Raw genomic sequence first — 23,176 nt, forward strand, 5'->3', positions numbered from 1 at the left:
TCCCGTGAGTGATTGTAGTAATCCCTCCAGAACCACCACTTCATCCATTCAGTGCACACAGGGCAGCGCCTCACTTGGCTGCTGAGTAGATTAAATAGAGGAACTCCCTGTGGCCCCAAGCGCTGTGTCAGGCCCATAGATGAAGTCCCTTCATTGTCTTCTACCTCCTTTGGCTTTCAGAATCTCTCATCAGAACTTCGTGGAACGATATGAATTACTGAGAAGGCTCCGTGCTCGCACATCCTCTGGCCCCCACAGCCCATCTCCTGATGAACGGCACTCAGGTGAGTGGGGCCCATTTGATACTCATTTGTTCAAGCACAGTTAACTGAGCACCTGTCCTGGGCCATCTCAGAGCTAGGAGCAGGGCATTCAGAGCAGAGTAAAACATGGCCCTAGCCTCATGGTTCTTGGTTCAGTGGAGGAAACAGACTAAAAGAAGACAAACAGTGGGGAAAGTAGAAAGGCAGAGGTAGGAACAGAATGCTGTGGGGAGTGCTGGGGAGGTGTGAATCAGGGAAGGCTTCCTAGAGGAAGTGGTGTCTGAGGACAGATGATATTGACCAGGTGAAGGGCATTCCACAAGACAGGTAATTGAACAGAGGCCTGCAGGCAGGAAACAACACTGTGTGTGAGGCACTCCAGGCCAATTTTGCCTGCCCATAAGGGCAGAGAACAGTTGGAGGTGAGCCTGGGGTGACAGGCAGGCCATATCAGAGAAGGGAATTCTCTGAACAGATGGAGGCATCTCAGAGGAGGAAGGGAGTGATGTTAGCCTTGTGCTTTCTGGAGACCACTGTGGGGCCCCCATAGCAGACCATGGGAGTGAGGCTGTTATGTTGGCCAGAGTCCAGAGAAGCTAGAGATGTGGCTATAGTGGGCAGTGTTGGGAAGAAACTGGCCAGACTGTGCCTGGCCTATGGGGAAGAGGGGTTTGGGGAAGGTTGCTGACTTGAAATCCAGGTCCCTGGAGTCATCTGATGGAGAGGTCTTCAAGACACTCGGCAAACTCTAGTCAAGGGAAAGGTATGGCATGTGGCCCCAGTTTGGAGGTTGTCAGCTGGTAGGATAAGACCCCTCCCCCTCCGCACAGGTGGAGGAAGAGGCCAAGGACTGGGTGTGAGGCCTCTGCTCAGCAGGATCCCACCCCAGCAGTAGGTGCTCCCACACACACAACCTTACCCTGGAGCCTGTCAGACCTGGGACAGTTCTGCTTCCCCTCCTCTCTCAGGCACGGTTTTGTCACTTTCATTCTTTCTCCCACCTCTTTCCTCCCCTTCTCTTCTGATCTGTTCTACTGCACTGTCTTGTCCCCAAAGCCCCCTTCGCCCCTGGTTGATTTTGCGGTTTCTCGTCTACGGCGTCTTCTTTGGCAGCCTCTGTCCCCAGAGAGGCACTGGGCAACAAAAGGTGGTCAGAGCCCTCAGGTAAATCCTCTACAGGAGCCAGTCCTGCATGCCGCGGGAGGTCAAGCAAGGGGATCTGCTGGGCCTCCCTGGGACTGGGATTTGTTCTCCCTTTTCTCCTACATGGCAGGGAGTTAAGGGGTCATGGGGAAAGGGAATGGCCCAGCTGCCCTGCTTGGCCCTCAGCATGTTGGGGCCTTGGAACAAAGGCTGGCTGAGTAGCCTGGGTTTCCAGATTGGAGTCCTGCCACCAAGTGCCCTTTGCCAGCTTGCCCAGGGGACCCATGGGAATGGAGGCTGCAGGCTAGCCCAGGGCACAGTCACAAGTGGGGATTCCAGTGTTCCTCAGAATAGCCAAGGCCTGAGGAACAACAGAGGGGTCACCTATGGCTTCCCCAAAAAAGGATGAAGAAGTGGTTAGAGGCAAGAACAGCAGCAAAGAAGCCTGTGGAGTATTGGGGAGACCAGAACCAATTTCTTAAGTCTGTAGAAGTGTGCAGATGACCAAGAGCTGATGGGACCTCTGTCTCCCATCCTACAGAAGGGTCTCCGTGCACGGAGGCGGCCACACTGCAACCTCTCCTCCAGGACATCCTCCACACTCTACCAGCTCTGTCTCAGGCTGCAGCCACACTTGGTGACCCAGCTGAGGCCACACCAGCCCCAGTTTGTTGTGGCAGAACCAAGGTGTTCATGACTGACTCCATGGTAAGCTGGTTTGTGCTAAGGAGGGGAATTCACACAAGCCGGCCTCGTGCTCCTCAGCAGGACGTAGTATAGGACCACTTCAGGGCAGTGGGAAGAGAGGCCAAGGACCTCAGTGGATACTCCTCCTTCCAGCTGGAGCTTCTGGAACATGGACGTGCCCAGGTGCTGGAACAATGTGCCCGCTGCATCCAACGTGGCTGGAGGCAACACTGGCACCGCAAGCAGGAGAGGCAGAGGCAGGCCGCTGTGCTCATCCAGGCAGGTAGGAGGGGCAGGGCCCTGGGCACACAGCCACAGTTCCAGGCCAGCAGACAGGCCTGCGTGTAGCCACTGTCAGCTGCCGCAGACCCCACATGATACAGATTTCCTTTGAAATGGTGCTCTTTGAGACCCCATATGCCAAGGGTGTGTCCCAGCCTCAAGACATTGACAGCACGACCTTATGGTGCATTGGGATTCAAATTCTGATATACCTCACCCAGAGTGTCTCTCCAATTCAGTGGAAACTAGGTCACACCACAAATAAGGGTGCTCTGTAGGTAGCAGAGGCTAAAAATTTGCCTTGAATTCCCAGACCTAGAGAGCAGTTTTTGCCATCTTCCTTTTTTTCTATGACAAATCATTACCTATTGCGTCCAGGGCTCGTAATGAGTTTGAGAAGGCAAAAATTAACAAGATTTGATTCATCAAAGGAAAAGATATAGGAACCATGTTCATGGTAATCATATTTTGAAAAAAATACGAGAAACAATCCACGTATCTGACAGTGGTAAAGCCACGGCTATATTATGGACTATCCTTATGATGCAGCTAGGAAGTTGTTCTGAAGAGTGTTTTAAATTTAATGGAAAACCACTTCCAATATGATATTCAAACCAGGATGCCAAACTGCACATCAGGGGTGATGTTACCTTCCTTAAATGTGTTTCTGTGTGTATAGACATAAAAAATCATATAAGGAAGCATTATAGAACAGTGAGGGTTGGTGGGACACCAAGGTGGCTCAGCGGTTGAGTGTCTGCCTTTGGCTCAGAGTGTGATCCCAGAGTCCAGGGACCGAGTCCCACGTCGGGCACCCTGCATGGAGCCTGCTTCTCCCCCTCTGCCTGTGTCTCTGCCTGTGTCTCTCATGAATAAATAAATAAAATCCTTAAAAAAAAAAAAAACTGTAAGCGTTGGTGAAATAACAGGATTTGGATCTGTCTTTAAACTTTTTAGTTTTCTAGAATCCAAATGTGTTAATATTGAATGGAATAGCAGCCCCTTTTCTGAATGCAGTTGTAACAAAAAGAACCAGAAAATGCTGAAATTGCAAGAGAAGGAAATGAAAACTGCCACATGATCAGTCTACCATCCAGTAGTTCTCCCATTTACCAACACGTGGGTGCACAGTGGGGTCACGGTTTGTGAATTCATAAAGCCAGTAAGCAAATTCAACTGAAGATTTCCCAGAAAAGAGAACCCTTCTGTTCCCTGGGCATTGCCCCAGACAGACCCTAACGCAGGAGGTGAGTGTGCTCCCCACTGCCCCTGTCATGCGAGGTCTCTCCCAGCCTAATGGTCTGAGAGAGAGATCTTTCAGAGCCAGGGTTCCTTCAGAACTGACTTTAGTTCCCTATCTTATGTAGTGGCACAGGGTAGCATTCATGGAAAAGGCACCTATTCCAAACTTCTTCAGCACCAAGTTAACAATAGTTCTAATGAACTATTGTCTAATGACTTCTTTTGTTTCTGGGCAAATCCCTTAGCCATCCGTTCCTGGTTAACTCGGAAACACGTCCAGAGACTGCACACAGCTGCCACAGTCATCAAGCGTGCATGGAAGAGATGGAGAGTGAGTATGTGACTCAAGTAGTCAGGATGGATGGACAGCTTGGTACCAGATGGCCCTGGGTTGGAATGCTGGCCCTGCCACTGCACACTGGATGGCCTGATCCTCGTGCAGGAAATACCACCTGTCTCGCAGGGTGGCTGAGACATACAAAGGGTGGTGTAAACAACTCCAGGAGTATAGTACAAACCATGAAATTGGGCAGCCCCGGTCGCACAGCAGTTTAGCGCCGCCTGCGGCCCAGGGTGTGATCCTGGAGACCCGGGATCGAGTCCCACATCGGGCTCCCTCTGTGGAGTCTGCTTCTCCCTCTGCCTGTGTCTCTGCATCTCTCTCTCTCTCTCTCATATGAATAAACAAATAAAATATACAAAAATAAAAGTAAATAAAAAAATAAAAACCATGAAATTATTTAAAGGGGTGAATTTTATGATAGATCAATTAGATTTCAATAAGGCTATCATATAAAAAGGCTATCTTTAAAGTGGCATACATCAGGACTAAGTACAGTTGCCTTGGGTAAAAAGTTCAGCCACATGGTGCCAATCTAGTTGAAGGCATCCAGCTGTTCAACAGTCAGGTGCCCTTCAGTTAACCTCATTAAGCTGTATCATTAAAGATAGTTTTGGTTTCCATTAAGAGCTAATAAATTGAGAAATATAAAGTAGCATTTTTTTTTTTTTTTTAAAGATTGGAATGGCCTTCCTTGCTTCTAAAGAACTGGATGGTGTGGAGGAAAAACACGTGTCTCCAGTTCCCCTTTCCACAGGCTCCTGCCTGCTGCCACAGACACAGAGCAGCCTCCTGGCAGCAATAATCCGCCTCTGGCCCCTGGGACTGGTCCTTGCCAATGCATCGGTGGGTGTCCAGGGCTTTCGGAGGAAGCTGGTGGTCTGGGCCTGCCTCCAGCTACCCACGGGGAGCCACAGCAGCTACAAGGTCCAGACAGCACAGGAACAAGCTGGCATCACATCCATCCGAGCACTGCCTCAGGTAAGCTGTGGACAGGATGGCCATCCTGCCCAAGATGGCTCTAAGCCCCTCATGTCCCCGTAGAAGGCAAGAGGCTGGGAAAAGGGCTGTCCTGCCCCTGCTCTGCCCCTGCTCGGACAGAACTCTCTGTTTCCCAGCTGGCTGCGAGTCTGGGTTGTTTCCATCACTACAACTAGGAATTTTCTAGAGCCCTTTCACTTTTTAAAAACTGCCTCTGAGGGGATCCCTGGGTGGCGCTGCGGTTTGGCGCCTGCCTTTGGCCCAGGGCGCGATCCTGGAGACCCGGGATCGAATCCCACGTCAGGCTTCCGGTGCATGGAGCCTGCTTCTCCCTCTGCCTGTGTCTCTGCGCCTGTCTCTCTCTCTCTGTGACTATCATAAATAAATAAAAATTAAAAAAAATAAAATAAAAAAATAAAAAAATAAAAATAAAAACTGCCTCTGACTTTTCTGGCATCTCCTCTGAATCTCCATAACTAGTCTCACTTTTTAAAAGTTTAGGTTGTGGGCAGCCCCGGTGGCGTAGTGGTTTAGCGCTGCCTGCAGCCCGGGGTGTGGTCCTGGAGACCCGGGATCGAGTCTCACGTCGGGCTTCCTGCATGGAGCCTGCTTCTCCCTCTGCCTCTCTGCCTCTCTCTTCGCTCTCTCTGAATGAATGAATAAATAAATCTTTAAAAAAATAAAAATAATAAAAATTTAGGTTGTGATGACAGCTTATACTCTCAAATAGCACTGAATTTAGCATATTTTCCTCCAATTATTACTTGGTTTATCTCCTGTTCCAGCTGCACAAATGACAAGCAGGTAAGTCGGTGGTCCCAGAACTCTTTTTATATTATGGGCTCATGCTCAACCTCTTACATGGGGTCACAGCAAGGATTAAGGGACACAAGTCAAAAGGAAGGAAACAGTGGGTTTCCATACCAAAAGAAAGGATGTAATCTGGATAAAGTCTCCTATGACAACAAACAGGCTAGCCAGAGTATAAACAGAAGTGTAACTGTTTGCTCTTCCAGTTTTAAGCAGTCTTAACACTGTGACAGGTAATACTCTTAGGGGAGAGCTCCTTCACCCATCACGCCGAATGGATGTGAAATTTTATATTTTAATACTGCTTTGGACTTTGCCACTGGTTTAGAATGAGAAAAAAGCATTAACTCAATCCTGCTCTTGCTGTGACTCTCATACCAGTACTTGTCCACACCTCTGCATTTCTAGCATTTGCTCTTTGAGGCACCTGGAGGCTGGCACTCCTGGGAGCTGGAGTTAAGCTCTTATCTTATCTCTCCCTAGGGCTCAGTCAAGTTCCACTGCAGAAAGTCTCCACTGCCATATGCTGACATCTGCCCTGAACCGTCACCCTATAGTGTTACTGGCTTTAATCAGATTCTGCTGGAAAGACACAGCCTGGGCCACGTGTGATGTCTTCTCACCTCTCAGCCTCACCTGGCTGGGCAATCCTTTGGTGCCTTTTTGTCTACGAGGCCTTTTCCTGCCAGCTGCCTTGCCAAAGACATTTAATCCACACAAAGCTGCCAAACTACTCCCACAGCAACTCCAAGCACCTGAGAGCGAGTAAAGGCTGCCACAGCCCTACACAAGGGACCTGGGGCTCCCATTGACATCTCCGAGCCCTCACAGGGGTCAGGGGCTGGTTACCAAATCAGGGCTAAGAAACCTCAGGGCCACAGAGCACTACTTCCCACATTTTACTACCCTCATAGATCCAACTTGGCAGTGGAGTCTGTCACTATAGTGGGGCTCCCCTGATTCCCTACAAACAGAACAGACGTCGGCTTGAAATTAGCTCTAAAATTTCAACTGGGATATTTACAGGAACAAAACCCTACTATTTAATACATTGATTTATTTAATGTAATTTCAAGCAATTATGAATTAAGGATGAACAAAGCAATTTACCATCAAATCACTGTATCTTGATTTTATTTAGCGACATTAAGCAAGTTTTAACTCAGATGAGTATGAAACTTGACAAATTATGTGTGATGTCTAAACTGCACCAAAATTAAAACATTTAAAGACAACTATCTGAATGTTAAGTTCTCTCTCCAATAAAGGGTTTACCACCTCGAGTATCCTCATCTTGCCTGAAACACACACCCTTTGTGCGGCACACCCTTGCTGAGGGCCCCACGCTAGCTCTTCTGGGGGGAGGAGGCAGGTTCTTAGAGTCACGCACACGTGTTCGAGTGAGCAGGACAATAGTCCATCTTAGGAATCCTCATCCTGGGATGGTTCCACAATCCGTAAACAACAGTCTGCAAACTCCACAAACAAGGGCTCCTGCATGCAGGCTCGCATGAGCTTCGCCTTGTTGTCGCCCTGATCGAGGCTGACCATCAGCTGTCTAAGGTGTGGGTTGAGCAGCAGGCTTCTTAATGCTGCAGACTCCCCTTAAAAATGAAGAAGCAAGCCAGAGTGAGTTCAAGTGGAAACAGGTGATAGCTAAAAGCTAAATGTGTCCAGTGTAGTACATATCAAGGGTGCTGCTTCCCAAGAACGGAACCAATGCTCCACATAAACAGGATGAGGTCAGCATATCAGATGATCTCCAAGTTAAATGCCATCACAGGTTCTTATTCTTGGGATCTCTGTAAATAATTTAACTTTATGCCATTTCAACTAGGACAAAACCTCAGCACCAATACAGAGGACAGCAGCAAGTTGCTGGCATGCTCTGTTCTTAGGCCTGAAGGGTCTCACTGGTGAGGAGACTTCTACCAAATACTCTGGATGCTGCTGACGCCAGCACATGGCCCTTGCACAGCAGCCTCAGAACAGATACTGACGTCTGCATGGTGCTTTATAGTTTACAAAACTTCACACCTGCCCTCAGGCTTATCACTGCTGTGGGACTGGGTGCACAGCAGGGTGGGCCTGATGATGAGACGGAAACAGTGAAACCTCCCATGTTCAGGAACTGCACTGACTTGTTAATCACACATCATAGAGCTGCCACAGGACTGACCGCACAGGCCTACAACAACACCGGACATTATTAACACCCCAGTCCCTCTAAAAACCCAAATCCAGGGATTACCATCTGTTGTGATGGCCAGACCGCACACTGAGCCCAGGGTAGGTGGGAATAAATGCCAGCCCCTGCCCTATAGACTGGTGGGGGAGAGAGATTAACATAAAATACGACGGGTATATTTCAAGGCCCTATGGGAAGGTGAAAAGTGCTTACTTCTGAGAAAGACAAAAGGTCAAAAAAAGTTTAGCTGAGGAAGGGTAACCTGAACCAAGCCTTGAGGGAGAATTTTGCCAACCCACCAAACCAGTAGGATTCCAGGCCAAGGGAATTGTAGGGAGGCTGGGAGGTGTGGAAGTCCTGAGTGTTTACAGAATTGTGTGGCTAAAGGACTCTGCATGCCATCCTCAAGGACAGGGGACCCTTAACACAGGTTTGAGCTGCACAGGCCCACTTATATACAAGGTTTCTTCCCCACAAATACAGTGCTATAAATGTATTTTCTCCTCCTCGTGATTTTAACATTTTCTTTGCTTTCATTCACTTTATTGTAAAAATGCAGCATATAATACATAAAACATACAGAACACATGTTAATCAACTGTGCTATCAGTAAGGTTTCCAGTCAACAGGAGGCTATTAGTAGTTGTTTTGGAGAGTCAAAAGTTATACACACACATTTTCAACTGCAGGGTGGTTGGGCAGGAGCCCTACCCCTGCACTATTGGGTCACCTGTATTTAATAACTTAAAAAAAAATCACTTTCTATACATTGGATTAAATGTATCAGTGGTTGATAAAGAAGCACAGCACAGACTTACCTAAATTCTTTAAATTCTGTAAAGAAACTCTGTCCTCTTCCTCATCGCTATTGAGAAAATCAGCTACAGACTCCTCATCATCATCTGAGGAATACAGAACACAAGTAATTATGATTAGAAACAAAACCTAAATGCCAGAGTCTAACAACTACTCCAACAGATTAAAAATGTGCACACCAGTGACAGTAGTAGGGGTAAGTGATTGACAAAACAAAGTGATCTTTTCTAGGATTTATGACTATACCAACATTCCTCTTTTTGGGAAGGAAGGTGAAGCAAAGAACTGGGGAGTTTAATAAATGCTTACTCTACGTGTTTTCTCTGTGCTCTTCGAGCCAGGAGCCTGATTTTCCAATTCCTATTTTAGTATATGTGCTGCCGAAGTGAGCACTGATTTTCCAATTCCTAATCTCTCCAGCTCACTATAGCTCCAACCCTGTCAGGGGCTGAAAAACTAGGTGCTCTGTAAAAACCTGCTAAAATGAACACTTTGTGCTTTCAGCATGGCCAGAAATTTCTGACACAGCCTGAACCCAACAAGGAACTTTCTCAAAGGGCAGAAATAGGTTATTGGCACCCAGGAGGGGCTGCTTTCAGAGCCTGGCATGGTACATGGAGATACTGAAGTCTGGAGAGATGGATGGGATGACAGCCCACTCCCACAGTAAGCTGTGAGGAGTGCCCAGCAGCCAGAAGGTGACCGGGGCCAAAGGCAGCATCCCGCATCCCGCCTGAGCCTAGCTCCGGTAAACAGACAGCTCCAGCCAGGCCTGGGGAGGAAGGAAGACCCGAAGCCATGATTGGGGAGAAGACTCCTGCCAGCAGAGTCCACCCCTCACCCCCACACCACAGCGACCCGCCTTCTCGCCCTCTTATTTCTTGTCCTTAACAATGCCCTGAGGCTGCTCTAAAATACACAACAGGTGCCTCCACTCTTGGTGCTCTGCGCTAATAAGGAAGCTCTTGCTCCTTAATGAAGCATCGCTCCTGACTCCCAGTCCCAGTCCACATCTCCTTTCAGCCTTTTCTATTTAAAACCCTTTCCTAGGTTGGTTTCTTTGAAGTCAACCAACCCACCTTTGTTTTCTGTAGGCTTTATAGTTTTTGCTGTAACAGCTGACCTTATCTTTTTCTCAGTAGGACGAGTTTCAGGGTTGCATTGCTCTGAAAGAGACACAAATCAGATGCACGTGTCACTTCTGCTTTAGTGACAAGGCCGCACTTCCCCACCAAGCCAGCATCTAGGTGGGAAACATGTATAGGGTAAGGGATGTGAGTAGGGACAGGGATGGATACAAAGGAAGCGAGGAATCCAATCAAAGGGCAGCATCCAGAAAATGAGTAACCATGAGCAGAGGACGGAGGAAGCAGGCCTCATGCACCCTGAAGGGCTGTCCTCACCCTCCTTATCCCGCCTAACCATAGGGCTCTCACCAAGGTTAAGTGGCACACTGACTTCAATTAGCAAACTATTTTCTCAGCAGTTTCAGATGCCAAATCTGCATGTACCACATGCCACTGGGATTACAATGATGAAAGTCATGAGGCCCGCTCCAAGGGGTTGAGCCTTAGGGATGACAGCTAGACATGAGTAAGCGGAGTCTGATCTACATCACCTGAAAGGACTGGGAGACAAAGGGGAAGCGCTGCCAGGTGGAAAAAGCATTCCTGGGAGAAAGGTCTACAGCTGAAAGGTCAGACCCCTGGAAGACTAGGATCACGGTGCAAGGACAAGGTGACGAACAACTCCCAGCTGATGGACAAGGCAGGCCCCGCGGGTGGCTGGGGCTCAAGTGGAGAAAGGAGAAGAATACCACATTTTGGCCTTTCCTCCCCAAACCAGTGTCTCTCATCAAAGGCACAGGTAGTTTTCAGGGTAGAAAGATCTTTAATGGTGTGACATAGTCTCACATGCCACAGATATTTATCTGCATCAATACCAATTACCAGAAGTGCCCCCAACCCCCCTTCAGCTGTGACAACAGAAACATTGTCACAATGTGTCTCCCTCGGGAGAGCAACACCGCTAAGAACCACTGACTGCTACACCACTGACTGCTACAGAGGCTGGAGGTGAGTTACTCAAATGTGTATTTCAGGAGAAACCCTGGCAGTAGCAGGGCCACACAATTAAGAGCTCCAGATTACCTCGAAATGCCCTACGGGGTTCACAGAGATGCCACCCAAGGCTGCACAGCCAGAGCAAAGCTAACCAACCCGGCTTCCCAACCCTATTTCCAGCCAAAACAGTACTACTTCTTTCCTATCTTGAACTGAAAAGTTTCCTTTGAAATGGTCCAGAGATATTAGGATAAAAAAAGAGCCAAGGGAGCAATGCAGCTTGAAACATACCTCTAAGTCAGACACTGCAGAGGATGACACTAGATACATAAAATCAATAAGCAACTTTAACCAAAGAGTCAACCCAGCATGAGTTCCTGGGCAAGAGTCCCTGAGGACTGAGGAGACGCCCAGGATTGGCCGTTAATATGTAGATGTAGCAACACTAATCACTACCTCGTTGTTTCTTTCTTTCTTTCTTTCTTTCTTTTTTTTTAAAGATTTATTTATTTATTTAATGATAGACACAGAGAGAGAGAGAGAGAAAGAGGCAGAGACACAGGAGGAGGGAGAAGCAGGCTCCATGCCGGGACTCCAGGACCGCGCCCTGGGCCAAAGGCAGGTGCTAAACTGCTGCGCCACCCAGGGATCCCCTACCTCGTTTCTAACAAGATACTTAAAGGAAAGAAAATGGGGGCACCTGGGTGGCTCAGTAGTTGAGCAACTGCCTTGGGCTCAAGTCGTGATCCAGGGATCCTGGGATCGAGTCCCACAGTAGGTTCCCCACAGGGAGCCTGCTTCTCCCTCTGCCTCTGTGTCTCTCATGAGTAAACAAAAATCTTGAAAGAAGATAAATAAAGGAAAGAAAATGTTCTTGTTAACTTCAGCCAGCACAGCTTCAGCGCCAGAATACTAAGATGAAGAAACTGCTAGGGCAGACTTTGATGGCCAAAGCTGTCCCCCAATTTTTTTTTCCAAAAAGATTTATTTATTTATTCATGAAAGACAGAGAGAGAGAGAGAGAGGCAGAGACACAGGCAGAGGGAGAAGCAGGCTCCATGCAGGGAGCCCGATGCGGGACTCGATCCCGGGTCTCCAGGGTCACACCCCGGGCTGCAGGGGGCGCTAAACCACTGAGCCACCGGGGCTGCCCCGCTGTCCCCCATTTTTAAAGGGGGGGGGACCGGTCTGAACGACGAAAGGTAGAGAAATCCTTGACTTTTCAAAATCCGGGAAGGCATTCACAGCGGTCCCCCGGGAGCTCCGACGGGAGAGAGCGAGGCAAGGTAGGAGGGAGTGCGGCGGGACGCGGGGCCTGCCCGGGGGAGGGGAGGGGGGAGGAGGGGGAGGGGGGGAGGAGGGGGAGGGGGGAGGAGGGGGAGGAGGGCCTCTTACCTTTGTGTTTCCGGAAGCAGGTCACCGAGCAGCTGTAACAACAGAGGCCACGGGCCGCGTCAACCCGAAAGGCCTCGCGGGCTCTCCCGGGGCCCCCGCCGCCCCGCCCGGCCCCCGCCGGCCCCCCGCCGCCCCGCCCGGCCCTCCTCCCCACGACCCCCTCGCTCACTAAGGCACGCGGCAGGCGGGGCAGCGGTATTTGGGTTTCTCCAAGCAAATCACGCAGACGACGGCGCTGCAATTGAGCGACGCCATGGTCGCTGGCGGCCTCGCTCCCACGGGACGTGCCAGGCTCCGGCCGCAGGTCCCAGGCCGCTCGCGTGCTTCCCCCCGTTTCCTTAACCGGGGCCAATCGGCGCGCGGCGCTCCCTGGCAGTCAGAAGCAGTGGATCGATCCTGCTCCTTGCTCCAGTCCTGAGGAGTAGAAAGTCGATGCACTCGATGCGCATCCAGTAGCGGCTCTGGCGTCCCGGATTAGATCACGCTGTCGCCGGAGAATTTGTTATGTAGCCCCGTCCCTGCCCCTAGGGAACTCTGTGACTTGGACCAGGTCATCGTCACTCTCCAGTTCTGTAAAAAGAATGTGGGACTAGGGCAGCCCGGGTGGCTCAGTGCTTGGGCGTCTGCCTTTGGCTCAGGGCATGATCCTGGGGTCCCGGGATCGAGTCCCACGTCGGGCTCCCTGCATGGAGCCTGCTTCTCCCTCTGCCTGCGTCTCTGCCGCTCGCTCGCTCTCTTTCTCTCTCCCTCTCTCCCTCCCTCTCATTAATAAATAAATAAAATATTTGGGAAAAAAAAAAAAGAATATGGGACTAAATGCCCTTTACCTCTGACTTGGAATTTCTGAATCTTGCCAGGGCACTGGGTTTTCTTCCCCCTCGACACTCCATTTACTTATATCTAGCAGATGAGAAGTCCAGACCCTGGCCAAACCAGAATCGGTTAGATTGAGTGACATACACGTGCTCTTCCCTACTTAAGCCCCTTTTATCTCAGGAAAGAAAGATGAGGCTTAACCACTGACAAATGTTTATTGAACTCCAAGTGACAGCACTGTCCTGCTCAGATGCTGGGCTGGGGACACCCAGGCAATAGTAGGCACAGTCTCTGTCCTCTAGGAGCCCAAAGCTTAAAGGCAAAAGGGGGAAGGGAGACAGACTCTGTCTTAGGTCCTGCCGATGCTAGCCTGCACTTGCTCAGCCCTGAGAGTGCCTCTTCAAATTTTGCACCCTAGCCTCCTCACTTGACTCACCCTAGTCCCAGCCCTTGGTGAGATAGCTTGGTCAGGGGACAGATGAGTGAGCTCTGGCCTGGAGGTGGGGATCCCGGCCTACTGAGTCCAGATGGATGAACTGTGACGGGCCTTGAGTGGCACCTCAGGCTTTAGGAACAATTACGTTTAACTGGCAGCCTGTGCCTCCTTGAAGCCGTAAGCACTGCCCAGCCTAACCAGGGCTCCCATCCCACATGTCCAGTGCCCCACCTAGGGTCATAAGTCATTCTCACTCCCAAGTGCCTCCACCTTTGTGTTGAGCCCATCAGCCCTCAGGATCCCACTACAATAAGGGCCCCACATGAGTATAATTGTTTTTGTGGATAAATCTGCTATGCCCAAGGCAACTGTTTGAGTCTTGGCTCAAACCCCTCCATGGCTATGTGACTTTTACCTTCTCTGAGGTAGCTCACCTACTGGTGTGGATGTGCACGCACGCTTCCCTGAGCTGTTGAGAAGCAGAAGACTGTGTGTAAAAATGTTTGTAATTTGAGCAGAGCTGGAGACTCAGTGCTTGTGGGCCAGTGGCCGCTGGGCCACATGGAGGGGCCGCTGCAGGTGGGGATGTCTCTCTGCACAACTTCAGTGGGAGACTGTGGGGGCAGATCATCCATTTCCATGTCATGCAGCTGATGGACTCACTCTTCCTATGGGTGTGGGCCACTCCGCACCTGCGCAACCTCACAATGACCATGTGCAACCGCTATGATTCCATCCCCGTGTCTACCTCCCTCCTTGGAGACACTTCTAACATGACCTCCATTGGCTTCGCCCAGCGCTTAGCCAGAAAGACCAACAAACAGGTGTTTGTCAGCTATAACCTTCAAAATACAGACAGTAACTTTCCATTACTGGTACAGAACAGGATCAAGGAAGAAATGAAGGCTTTTCAGGAAAACTTCTGGCACAGTGGCAGAAGTGAGGATTTTTAACTTATGTAAAATATACATGTGAGTAAACAGGGATGCCTGTAAACAGGGATGCATGATCCTGAGGTCTGGGTATCAAGTCCCACATCAGGCTCCGTGTAAGGAGCCTGCTTCTCCTTCTGCCTATGTCGCTGCCTCTCTCTCTGTGTCTCTCATGAATGAAAATATAAAACCTTAAAAAAAGAAAATACATGTAAGTAAATGGATTGAATTTTTTTTTTTTTTTTTGTGGATTGAATTGTTTAAAAATTTTGTAATTTGAAGCACTACAAAGCGTTGACACCCAGAGTCTGTAACTCCTGGAGCTCAGGTCCCAAACCTATATGTGCAGATGTCAGGCCCTAAGTCCCTCAAGGCTGGGGTCCTGAAGCTCAGGTCCCTCCAAAAGGGTTCTGCCATCAGCCTCTATGGTCCACACTCAGGGAGCATAAGCCACTATCCATCCCTGCTTTGGCTTTGCCAAACTGTCCTGAGGATGCTGTCCAGTTCCAATGCTGAAGTGGCATGGATTCCCTACCCGCCCAGCATGCAGCTGCCCTTATGTAAACCAGCACTGGCCTGAAATCTAAGACATGTCCACAATGACCCCCAAATCAGCAGCATTCCCTGTATTCTTTTTGTTTAAGATTTTATTTATTTATTCATGAGAGACACAGAGAAAGAGAGGCAGAGACACAGGCAGAGGGAGAAGCAGGCTCCATGCAGGGAGCCCAATGTGGGACTCAATCCTGGGACTCCAGGATCATGACCTGAGCCAAAGTCAAACGCTCAACCTCTGAGCCACCCAGGCATCTCCATTTCCTTTATTCTTCAACAGCTGTGACCATCCCAGAGCCATCTCAGTAGGCCCATGCTGACCTGGGAAGGCCAAAGGTCAGTGATTTGTCTAGGCCATACTTGATTCCTGTGCCCTGGCTGGCACCCAGTAGAAATTTGCTGACTATGTACGACACCACTATCCACTCCAGATTTTTCCTGTGATTGTTTGGAGGCTGAGATCTGAAAGTCTCTATAATTTTCAAGGCTCGACAACCCCCTCACCCACATCCAAACCATGCTGATTCCTCTACCTTTGGGTCCAGAAATGTTGATATAAGCAGAAAGAAGTTTCTGGAGTTCCTCTCCTGCACATTCCACACAGTTAAGACAGCCTTCCCTCTACTCTGGGAGACCCCCCAACTTCCCCAGACAGCTACACCCCTCCTGTTCCAATGTCCAGTGAAGGAGGTGGCTCAGCCGTGGTGGCGATGAGGTTGAGGGGCACCAAAAGGCCGAGCAAGCCCAGTATAGATCTTCTTGGCAGTGACCAGTTCAGAGAAAAATGACAGGCATGACTCCAGGCCCGGCAACTAACTACATGTCCACACTGATGTAGCCACCCTTAGCAGCACCCTGGTTCTCCCTGGACCCCCGCCAAACCCATGCTAGCAGTTGTCGCACCTCCCCCAGCCGGACCAAGAGAGGGGTGAGGTAATAATCAAGGCAGAATGATTTTCAGAGCTCCGCCACCTTGCAGGCGCTGTCCAGCGCATTCTGGGGACCAACCCCAAAGCCCGGCGCTGTGCGTGGAGGGCCCGGCCCGGCGTCCAACGCCGCCAGAGGGCGCTCCAGGTCCAGATTGGCCCGGGTGCAGCGGAGCTCGAGCTGGATTGGAGTCAACTCCATCCCACTCGCTGTGGGAGCCAAGGCTGTCTCGCTGAGCAGGGAGGCGGAAATCCAGGCGCTGGCCGGTACCTCCAACATTGCCAAGTGGCAGGAAGGGAGTGGAAAGATCGGTGCTGAAGCCGGCGACCGGATGGGCAGGAGTGTCTCCTTCACGAAAGCAAGAGGGCTCCAATTGCAACTGGCAGTCCGGGGGCAACTCCCCGACCCCTATAGCTCTATACTTCCTGGCATTCCCAGGGGGAGGAGAGCCAGCTGCAAGCTGGCCACCCACATTAGCTGATAAAAGTTTAGCCATACTTCAGGAGCATAGGATTACTAACTAGGGCCTGAGCCACCTCTCTGCACCTTCCCCGGTGGGCAGAGGGATCTAGTCACCCAACCTGAGCTACATGTTGCAGTTATCAGAGACAGGGATTCATTAGGCTGGGCTCTCAGCTTTTTGCTGCAGCCCTAACACATTTATCCACACACATACACATACCCTCCACCAGGGCATAGGGGACCCAGGGCCAACACCAAAAGAAGTGTCCGAAATTGGGGTTTTTAGGGGACCTACTGCCTCATTCTCTTCTGCTCCCCCACCCCTATCTCTCACTGTCCTCTGGTATCTAAGTAGTTTAGGTGTTAAGGTGATTGAGGTTGCTGGTGAGAATCAAATTTAAGGAGGCCTAAGGTCCAGGTGAAGTGGAGTAATCAGTTTCTAACTCTGCATGTTATTTTATAGCAGTGAAGTTATATTCATTCCCAAATTCTAGACAATAACAGGCTAACGTACAATCAGGCTTCAAGAACTTCCAAACAGCAAAAGGGATAAAGAATAATTGCATTATTCCTGGTCCCATAGCTTTTGGGAGAGCACAGACAAAAGAAGCCACCATTGTTTCATGAACACACTCATCCTACTACCCAAACCCCACACTTCTTTTCACACCCTGTCCCACTTGCAAATCCACATGGATCTCACCTTATATTGCCTGGGACAAAAGAGACCAAAGGAATCAGAACTTCCCAGCCAGATTCTCCAAGAAGCCTTTCAGGGTCCCAGGTGGACAGGGAGGGGATCCGGGGCTTTACACAAACCTCTTAACCATGTGGTAGTGGTGCATAGGAACTCTGCTCTGTGAGGAGCAGGTAGGAGGAACTGAGACCCCAAATTCTCTTCCCCCTCTCTTAAAACTAAAGACAAAATAAAGACTCCAGACAAACAAAAACCATGAGAATTCTTTACTAGTAGATCTGTACCAGAGAGTTATGCAGGCCAAAAGAAAATGGTATCAGATAGAAATGATACCACTACATGCTGTGTAGAATGACTACAATTAAAAAGACTGGCAATACCAAGGGCTGGCAAGCAAAGAGGCCACTATGGTCTGAATATTTGTGTCCCCCTAAATTCATACATTGAAATCCTAACCCCCAATGTGATGGTATTGAGAGATAAGGTTTTGCAGGGTGATAAGTTCATGAGAATGCAGCCCTCTTGAGCAGAATTGTACCTTTGTAAAAAAAAAAAAAAAAAAAAAAAAAAAAGGCCCCAGACAGAGAGCTTCTTGCCCTATTGCCACAAAAATACCAGGCACCCCCATCTGGTATTTTTGTTATAGCATCCCAAATGGACTAAGACAGAATTGGTACCAAGAAGCAGGGTGATGCTGTAACAAATACCTAAAAATGTGAAAGGAGCTTTGGAAATGGGCAATTGAGACCAGGAGAGTTTTGAAATGCCTGTGAGAAAATGAGATACTTTCATCATTGCTGAGAATGCGCCTTAACAGGCAATTCTGGTGAGGGCTCAGAAGGAAAAGAAGAGAGCTGTAGAGAAAACCTCTATCTTCTTAGGGAAGCCCTAAGAGTTCAGAATGGAAAGTTGGTAGGAATTGGACAGCATGGGCTATTCTGGTGAGGTCGTACAGAGAAAAGGAATATGTTATTGGACACTGGAAGAAGGTGAGCCCTGTTGTAAAGAGGTGAAGAACTTGGCTGCACTGTGTGTACCAGTATTTTGTGAAAGGTGAATCTTGCAAGTGATGAAACTGGATGTTTAGGGGCACCCAGGTGGCTCAGTCGGTTAAGTGTCTGCCTTTGGCTCAGGTCATGATCCCAGCATCCTGGGATCCAGCCCCCACATCAGGCTTCCTACTCAGTGGGGAGCATACTTCTCCCTCTGCCTCTGTTTGCCCCTCCCCCTGCTTATGCTTTCTCTGTGTGTCAAATAATAAATAAAATCTTAAAAAAGAAAGAAAGAAAGATCCAGTTTAGCTGAAGAGATTTCTAAACAAAGTGTTGAAGGGGCGGCTTGGCTCCCCCTAGCAGTTTATGGTGAAATGTGAAAAGAAAGAAATGACTTAAAGGTGGAATTGCCAAGCAGAAAAAAGCTGAACCTAACGATTCTCAGCCTACACACACTGCAAAAAATGACACACTAGTGAGTCAGCCAAGTAACCATTGGACCAGGAGGTTAGTGTGGATCAGTCATCTCAATAGAAGCCAGGGACCCTTCTTCAAAAACCAATGGGACAACAGAAACATGGCCCCAGACATGATTCAGAGGTCAGCAGGCTGCCATGCCCACCATGGGCCCAGAGCACACAGCCCTTAGAACACTTTCCAAAGGGTGGGACTGCCTCGCTAGTTTTGAGGAAGGACCTTTCCTGGTTGTCATGTCAAGGATGCCCCCAGCCAGTGCCCCAGGGTGCCCCATAACCCCCCCCACACACACACACAGAGCCTCAGACAGAGCATCAGCCAAAGGGTTTATTCTCAAGTCTTAAAGTTTAATGTTAGCCCTATTAGATTTTAGACTTTCTTGGGATCTGTCACCCCTTCTTTCCTATTTCTCCCAGTCTCTTTGATCTTATGGTCTTCCTTACACTGGCCCTGGTTTTAATTTTCTTTTAAGATTTTATTTATTTATTCATGAGAGACAGAGAGAGAGGAAGAGACACAGGCAGAGGGAGAAGCAGGCTCCCTGCAGGAAGCCTGACGCGGGACTCAATCCTGGGTCTCCAGGATCACACCCTGGGCTGAAGGCGGTGCTAAACCTCTGAGCCACCCGGGCTGCCCCTTGATTTTAATTTTTGATACTCTTCCACATTCATTCCCCCAGACACGTGCTTCTCATCTAGATGCTGGTGGTGGAGAAGCACAGCCTTGTCGCTAACAGGGACATAACATGTGCCTAAGATCCATGTCTCTTTCAGAGCAGTGCAACCCTAAAACTCCTACTCTTGAGAAAAAAGTAAGTTTGGCTGTTACTACAAAAACTCAGCTAGCTACCTTAGCATTCCTTTTCAAGGCCCATCTCTCCCTGTTGAGTTTGCAATGGATAGCGAGTGATAGCACCTGACAGCTCTCCCTGCCAGACTCCCCATTCCATTCTTTTTTATTTATGTATTCATTCATGAGAGACACAGAGAGAGAGGCAGAGACACAGGCAGAGGGAGAAGCAGGCTCCATGCAGGGAGCCTAATGGGGGACTCGATCCCAGAGCCCCAAGATCACAACCTGAGCCAAAGGCAGATGCTCAACTACTGAGCCACCCAGGTGCCCCTTGTTTCCCCTCTTTTGATCAACAACTTTCTTTGAAAGCACCCCTGACCAAGAGGAAGTTTCTCCATACTTAGTGGTTTGCCCCTCAGCACCAGGAAGGACCTTTCCTGGTTGTCACGTCCTCTATCAGTGGGAAAGTGCATAGCAGTTGGAAACTACTTCAGGCCACATTTGAGTAACTAACAAGGAAGATTAGGAGAGAGAACTCTCAGGTATGTCCCATCTGAACTCGGGTATCTTCTCAAGATTATAAGTGTCCGGGATCATCTTGAAGCACTGAGCCAGCATCACCTTACTGGTTACATTGTTGTTGTTTTTACAGTTCAACAGGCAACAAAATACAAAACTTGAAATAATTATATGTAACAGAGGAAGTAGCATAACAATTCCAAATTGTATCGTGGTTCTTTCTTTCTTTCTTTTTGTTTTTTCTTTCTTTTTTTTTTTTTTTTTATTTATGATAGTCACAGAGAGAGAGAGAGAGGCAGAGACACAGGCAGAGGGAGAAGCAGGCTCCATGCACCGGGAGCCCGACGTGGGATTCGATCCTGGGACTCCAGGACCGCGACTTGGGCCAAAGGCAGGTGCCAAACCGCTGTGCCACCCAGGGATCCCTCTTTATTTATTTTTGTATCCTGGTTCTAAACCAGGACTCTAGGTCTGAAAGTAACCAACTGAAACATTTATGGGCACTTATGCAGACTGTGGAGGCCAAGAAAAATCAAGGCCATTCCACCTAAAGTTTAGCATTAGCACAAGTACAGCCATCTTAGGCCCCTGTGAATAAGAGCTGAACTTTATAGGAAAAACTGCAGAATGTCCTCAATGTCCTCAGCAGGTAATCCCATATCAGAAAGACAACAGAGCCCACGCCCGTGGTAGAAAGTCCCATATTAGAATGAGAACAGAGCTCAATGCCCTTGAAGCCCCATATCAAAATGTAAACAGAACTAGAGAAATTCTTCCACCCCTTCTGAAAATCCCCTAGACCAGCCTATAAAAAACCCAGCTGTAACCCACTTCGGGGTCCAAGTCCCTGCTCCACTGTGTCGGGTATACTTGGACCCAAGCTCGAGCTTGTAAATAAACAAGTTTACAAACAAGTTTGTAAAAAAAACTCGTGTGTTTGCATCGGTGTCGGCTCCTTGGTGGTTTCTCGGATTCGCAATCTTGGGCACAACACAGACTTAAGGGGAAAACCAACCCAGAGTCATGTATGCCTTCTGCGGTCTCTGCTTCAAGCAGCCACGAAAGCAGTGAATGGTGAACAATGAGGGAACACACTGAAAAAAATTAACCAAGTGCATCTGGGAAGATAGAGGGCAGATAGAAACATGGAGCAACAACTAATGAACTTTTTTGCAAAACAACAAAGCTTCAAAAACATTTGAAAAAAAACTATTGTTGGGGTACCTGGGTGGCTCAGTCAGTTAAGCATCTGCCTTCGGCTCAGGTCATGATCTCAGGGTCCTGGGATGGAGCCCCTCATCGGGCTCCCTGCTCAGTGAGAACCTCCTTCTCCCTCTCCCTCTGCCTGCTGCCCCCCCCCACTCTGCTCTCTCTGTCAAATAAACAAGTAAAATCTAAAAAATTAAATAACAAAACACTATTGTTATCTCAAAACAACTGTTTAGAACCAAAGGTATTATCAACAATACAGTCTGTAAATATGTAAATTTAGAAAACATGAATTTGAATAAGAATCCAGTCAGGTAATAGTTCAGATGAAAGAAGACTTTTGTGATTCAGAACCTCCTAACCCTTCAGAAAAAGCAAGTGAAAAATCCCTTTGTCACAGGATCATGATGAGACTGTCTCCAAAAGGCCATAATCACAAAAGAGGTTTCCCCTTTTTGTAAGAATTTGGGAAACATGGACAAGGGCTTTTTGTTTTTTTTTGTTTTTGTTTTTGTTTTGTTTTGTTTTTGCCATAAAAGAGACAGAAGAAGGAAAGGTAAGAAAAAGGGCAGCCCCAGTGGCACAGCGGTTTATTGCCGCCTGTGGCCTGGGGCGTGATCCTGGAGACCCAGGATCGAGTTCCGCATTGGGCTCCCTGCATGGAGCTCACTTCTCCCTCTGCCTGTGTCTCTGCCTCTCTCTCTGTGTCTCTACTAAGAAATAAATAAGAAAAATCTTTAAAAAAAAAAAAAGAAAGAAAGAAAGAAAGAAAGAAAGAAAGAAAGAAAGAAAGAAAGAAAGAAAGAAAGAAAGAAAAAGATGTACAGGGGCACCTCGGTGGCTCAGTCAGTTAAGCGTCTGCCTTTGGCTCAGATCACGCTCTCAGGGTCCTGGGATCAAGCCCCACATCTGGCTCCCTGCTCAGTGGAGAGCCTGCTTCTCCCTCTCCCTTTCCCTCTGCCCCTCCCCTTGCTTATGTGCTCTCTCTCTCTCTCTCTCTCACCCTCTCTCTCAAATAAATAAAATCTTAAAAAAAAAAAAAAAAAGTACACAGGCCTGGCTTGGACATCTTGGCAAAGTAGTGTCATCTAGTTCAATTCATCTTCACTTTCAAGTCATCAGATGATGTGCAGGTCCAGTCAAGGTTTGGTGTTTTCTTTACATGTGTCACATGAATCCATGAGTCTGTTCCCTGGACTTTGGTGGCACAAGAGTTGGCATGCAGTTCTTGAGAAGAACCTTTCCAGTGGGGTGGAAGCCTTTCTGGAGGTATCTTTTCTCCTCATTTCTAATTGTTTTAAACAGAAACCTTTTTAAAGTAAATCCTACACCGAACGTGGGGCTCAAACTCACAATCCTGAGATCAAGAGTTTCATCTCTACCTACTGAGCCAGTCAGGAGCCCCTGGAGATACCTTGTCTAGTAGAGGAAATCCCTAGGTTGCAAGGTGTGACATTTAAGCAACCCCCACGAGCAGACTGTGAAAAGATTGCTCTAGCAAAGCATGATTTGTTTGTTTGTTTTAAGTAGCTTCCATGCCCAACATGGGGCTTGAGTTCACAACCTCAAGATCAAGAGTTGCATGCTCTATACCAACGGAACCAACCAGGTGCTCCAAAGCATGCTTATTTTTATTTTTATTTATTTTTTATTTTTTATTTTTTTTTAATTTTTATCTATGATAGTCACAGAGAGAGAGAGAGAGAGAGAGAGAGAGAGAGAGGCAGAGACACAGGCAGAGGGAGAAGCAGGCTCCATGCACCAGGAGCCCGATGTGGGATTCCATCCCGGGTCCCCAGGATCGCGCCCTGGGCCAAAGGCAGGCGCCAAACCACTGCGCCACCCAGGGATCCCCTATTTTTATTTTTTAAGATTTTATTTATTTATTCATGAGAGACACACACACACAGAGAGAGGCAGAGACAATCGCAGAGGGAGAAGCAGGCTCCATGCAGGGAGCCCAACGTGGGACTTGATCCAAGGTCTCTAGGATCAAGCCCTGGACTGAAGGTGGCACTAAACCGCTGAGCCACCGGGTCTGCCCAACATGCTTATATTTAATAGAAGCAATTAGGACTTTACAATATTGAAGTACATCTCCTTGACCAACAGTGGGTCAAAGGACACAGGTGCCAAGGGTATTGGACATCCT

The 23,176-nt window shown here is 48.6% G+C and overlaps 3 protein-coding genes and 1 pseudogene across 13 annotated transcripts in view; 2 read left to right on the plus strand and 2 right to left on the minus strand.

The window, feature by feature from the left end:
• Positions 1–7,031, plus strand: part of MYO19 (myosin XIX) — a 46,903-nt gene extending 39,872 nt beyond the window's left edge. For 9 of the 11 annotated variants that reach the window (XM_077852324.1, XM_077852326.1, XM_077852327.1 and 6 more), the window contains 6 exons: positions 181–284; positions 1,948–2,114; positions 2,247–2,376; positions 3,863–3,948; positions 4,636–4,938; positions 6,232–7,031. In XM_077852324.1, the coding sequence (XP_077708450.1) occupies positions 181–284; positions 1,948–2,114; positions 2,247–2,376; positions 3,863–3,948; positions 4,636–4,938; positions 6,232–6,360 (919 nt within the window). In that variant the 3' untranslated portion in view covers positions 6,361–7,031. Of the gene's footprint in view, positions 1–180; positions 285–1,319; positions 1,428–1,947; positions 2,115–2,246; positions 2,377–3,862; positions 3,949–4,635; positions 4,939–6,231 lie in introns of those variants that run through there. The other 2 variants (XM_077852334.1, XR_013354258.1) reach the window with 2 other exon arrangements.
• The window catches only part of PIGW (phosphatidylinositol glycan anchor biosynthesis class W), a 44,171-nt gene extending 34,306 nt beyond the window's left edge, over positions 1–9,865 (minus strand). Inside the window, exons 1-2 of the mRNA XM_077852343.1 lie at positions 9,832–9,865; positions 8,755–8,838 (exon numbers count right to left, since the gene is read on the minus strand). The gene's annotated coding sequence lies outside the window, so the exon portion shown is untranslated. The remainder of the gene's footprint in view (positions 1–8,754; positions 8,839–9,831) is intronic.
• ZNHIT3 (zinc finger HIT-type containing 3) lies at positions 6,866–12,575 on the minus strand. The gene is made up of 5 exons (XM_077852351.1): positions 12,380–12,575; positions 12,211–12,242; positions 9,832–9,918; positions 8,755–8,838; positions 6,866–7,352 (listed from the first exon to the last, which is right to left on the minus strand). Exons 1-5 carry the CDS (start codon positions 12,463–12,465, stop codon positions 7,171–7,173), a joined length of 471 nt encoding a protein of 156 aa, XP_077708477.1. The 5' UTR covers positions 12,466–12,575; the 3' UTR covers positions 6,866–7,170.
• LOC144285444 (proteasome assembly chaperone 4 pseudogene) lies at positions 12,464–14,415 on the plus strand (annotated as a pseudogene).
• The last annotated feature ends 8,761 nt before the right edge of the window (positions 14,416–23,176 follow it).

The sequence above is a fragment of the Canis aureus genome, chromosome 16 (genome assembly GCF_053574225.1).
Source record: "Canis aureus isolate CA01 chromosome 16, VMU_Caureus_v.1.0, whole genome shotgun sequence".
In the NCBI taxonomy this organism is placed as follows: Eukaryota; Metazoa; Chordata; class Mammalia; order Carnivora; family Canidae; genus Canis; species Canis aureus.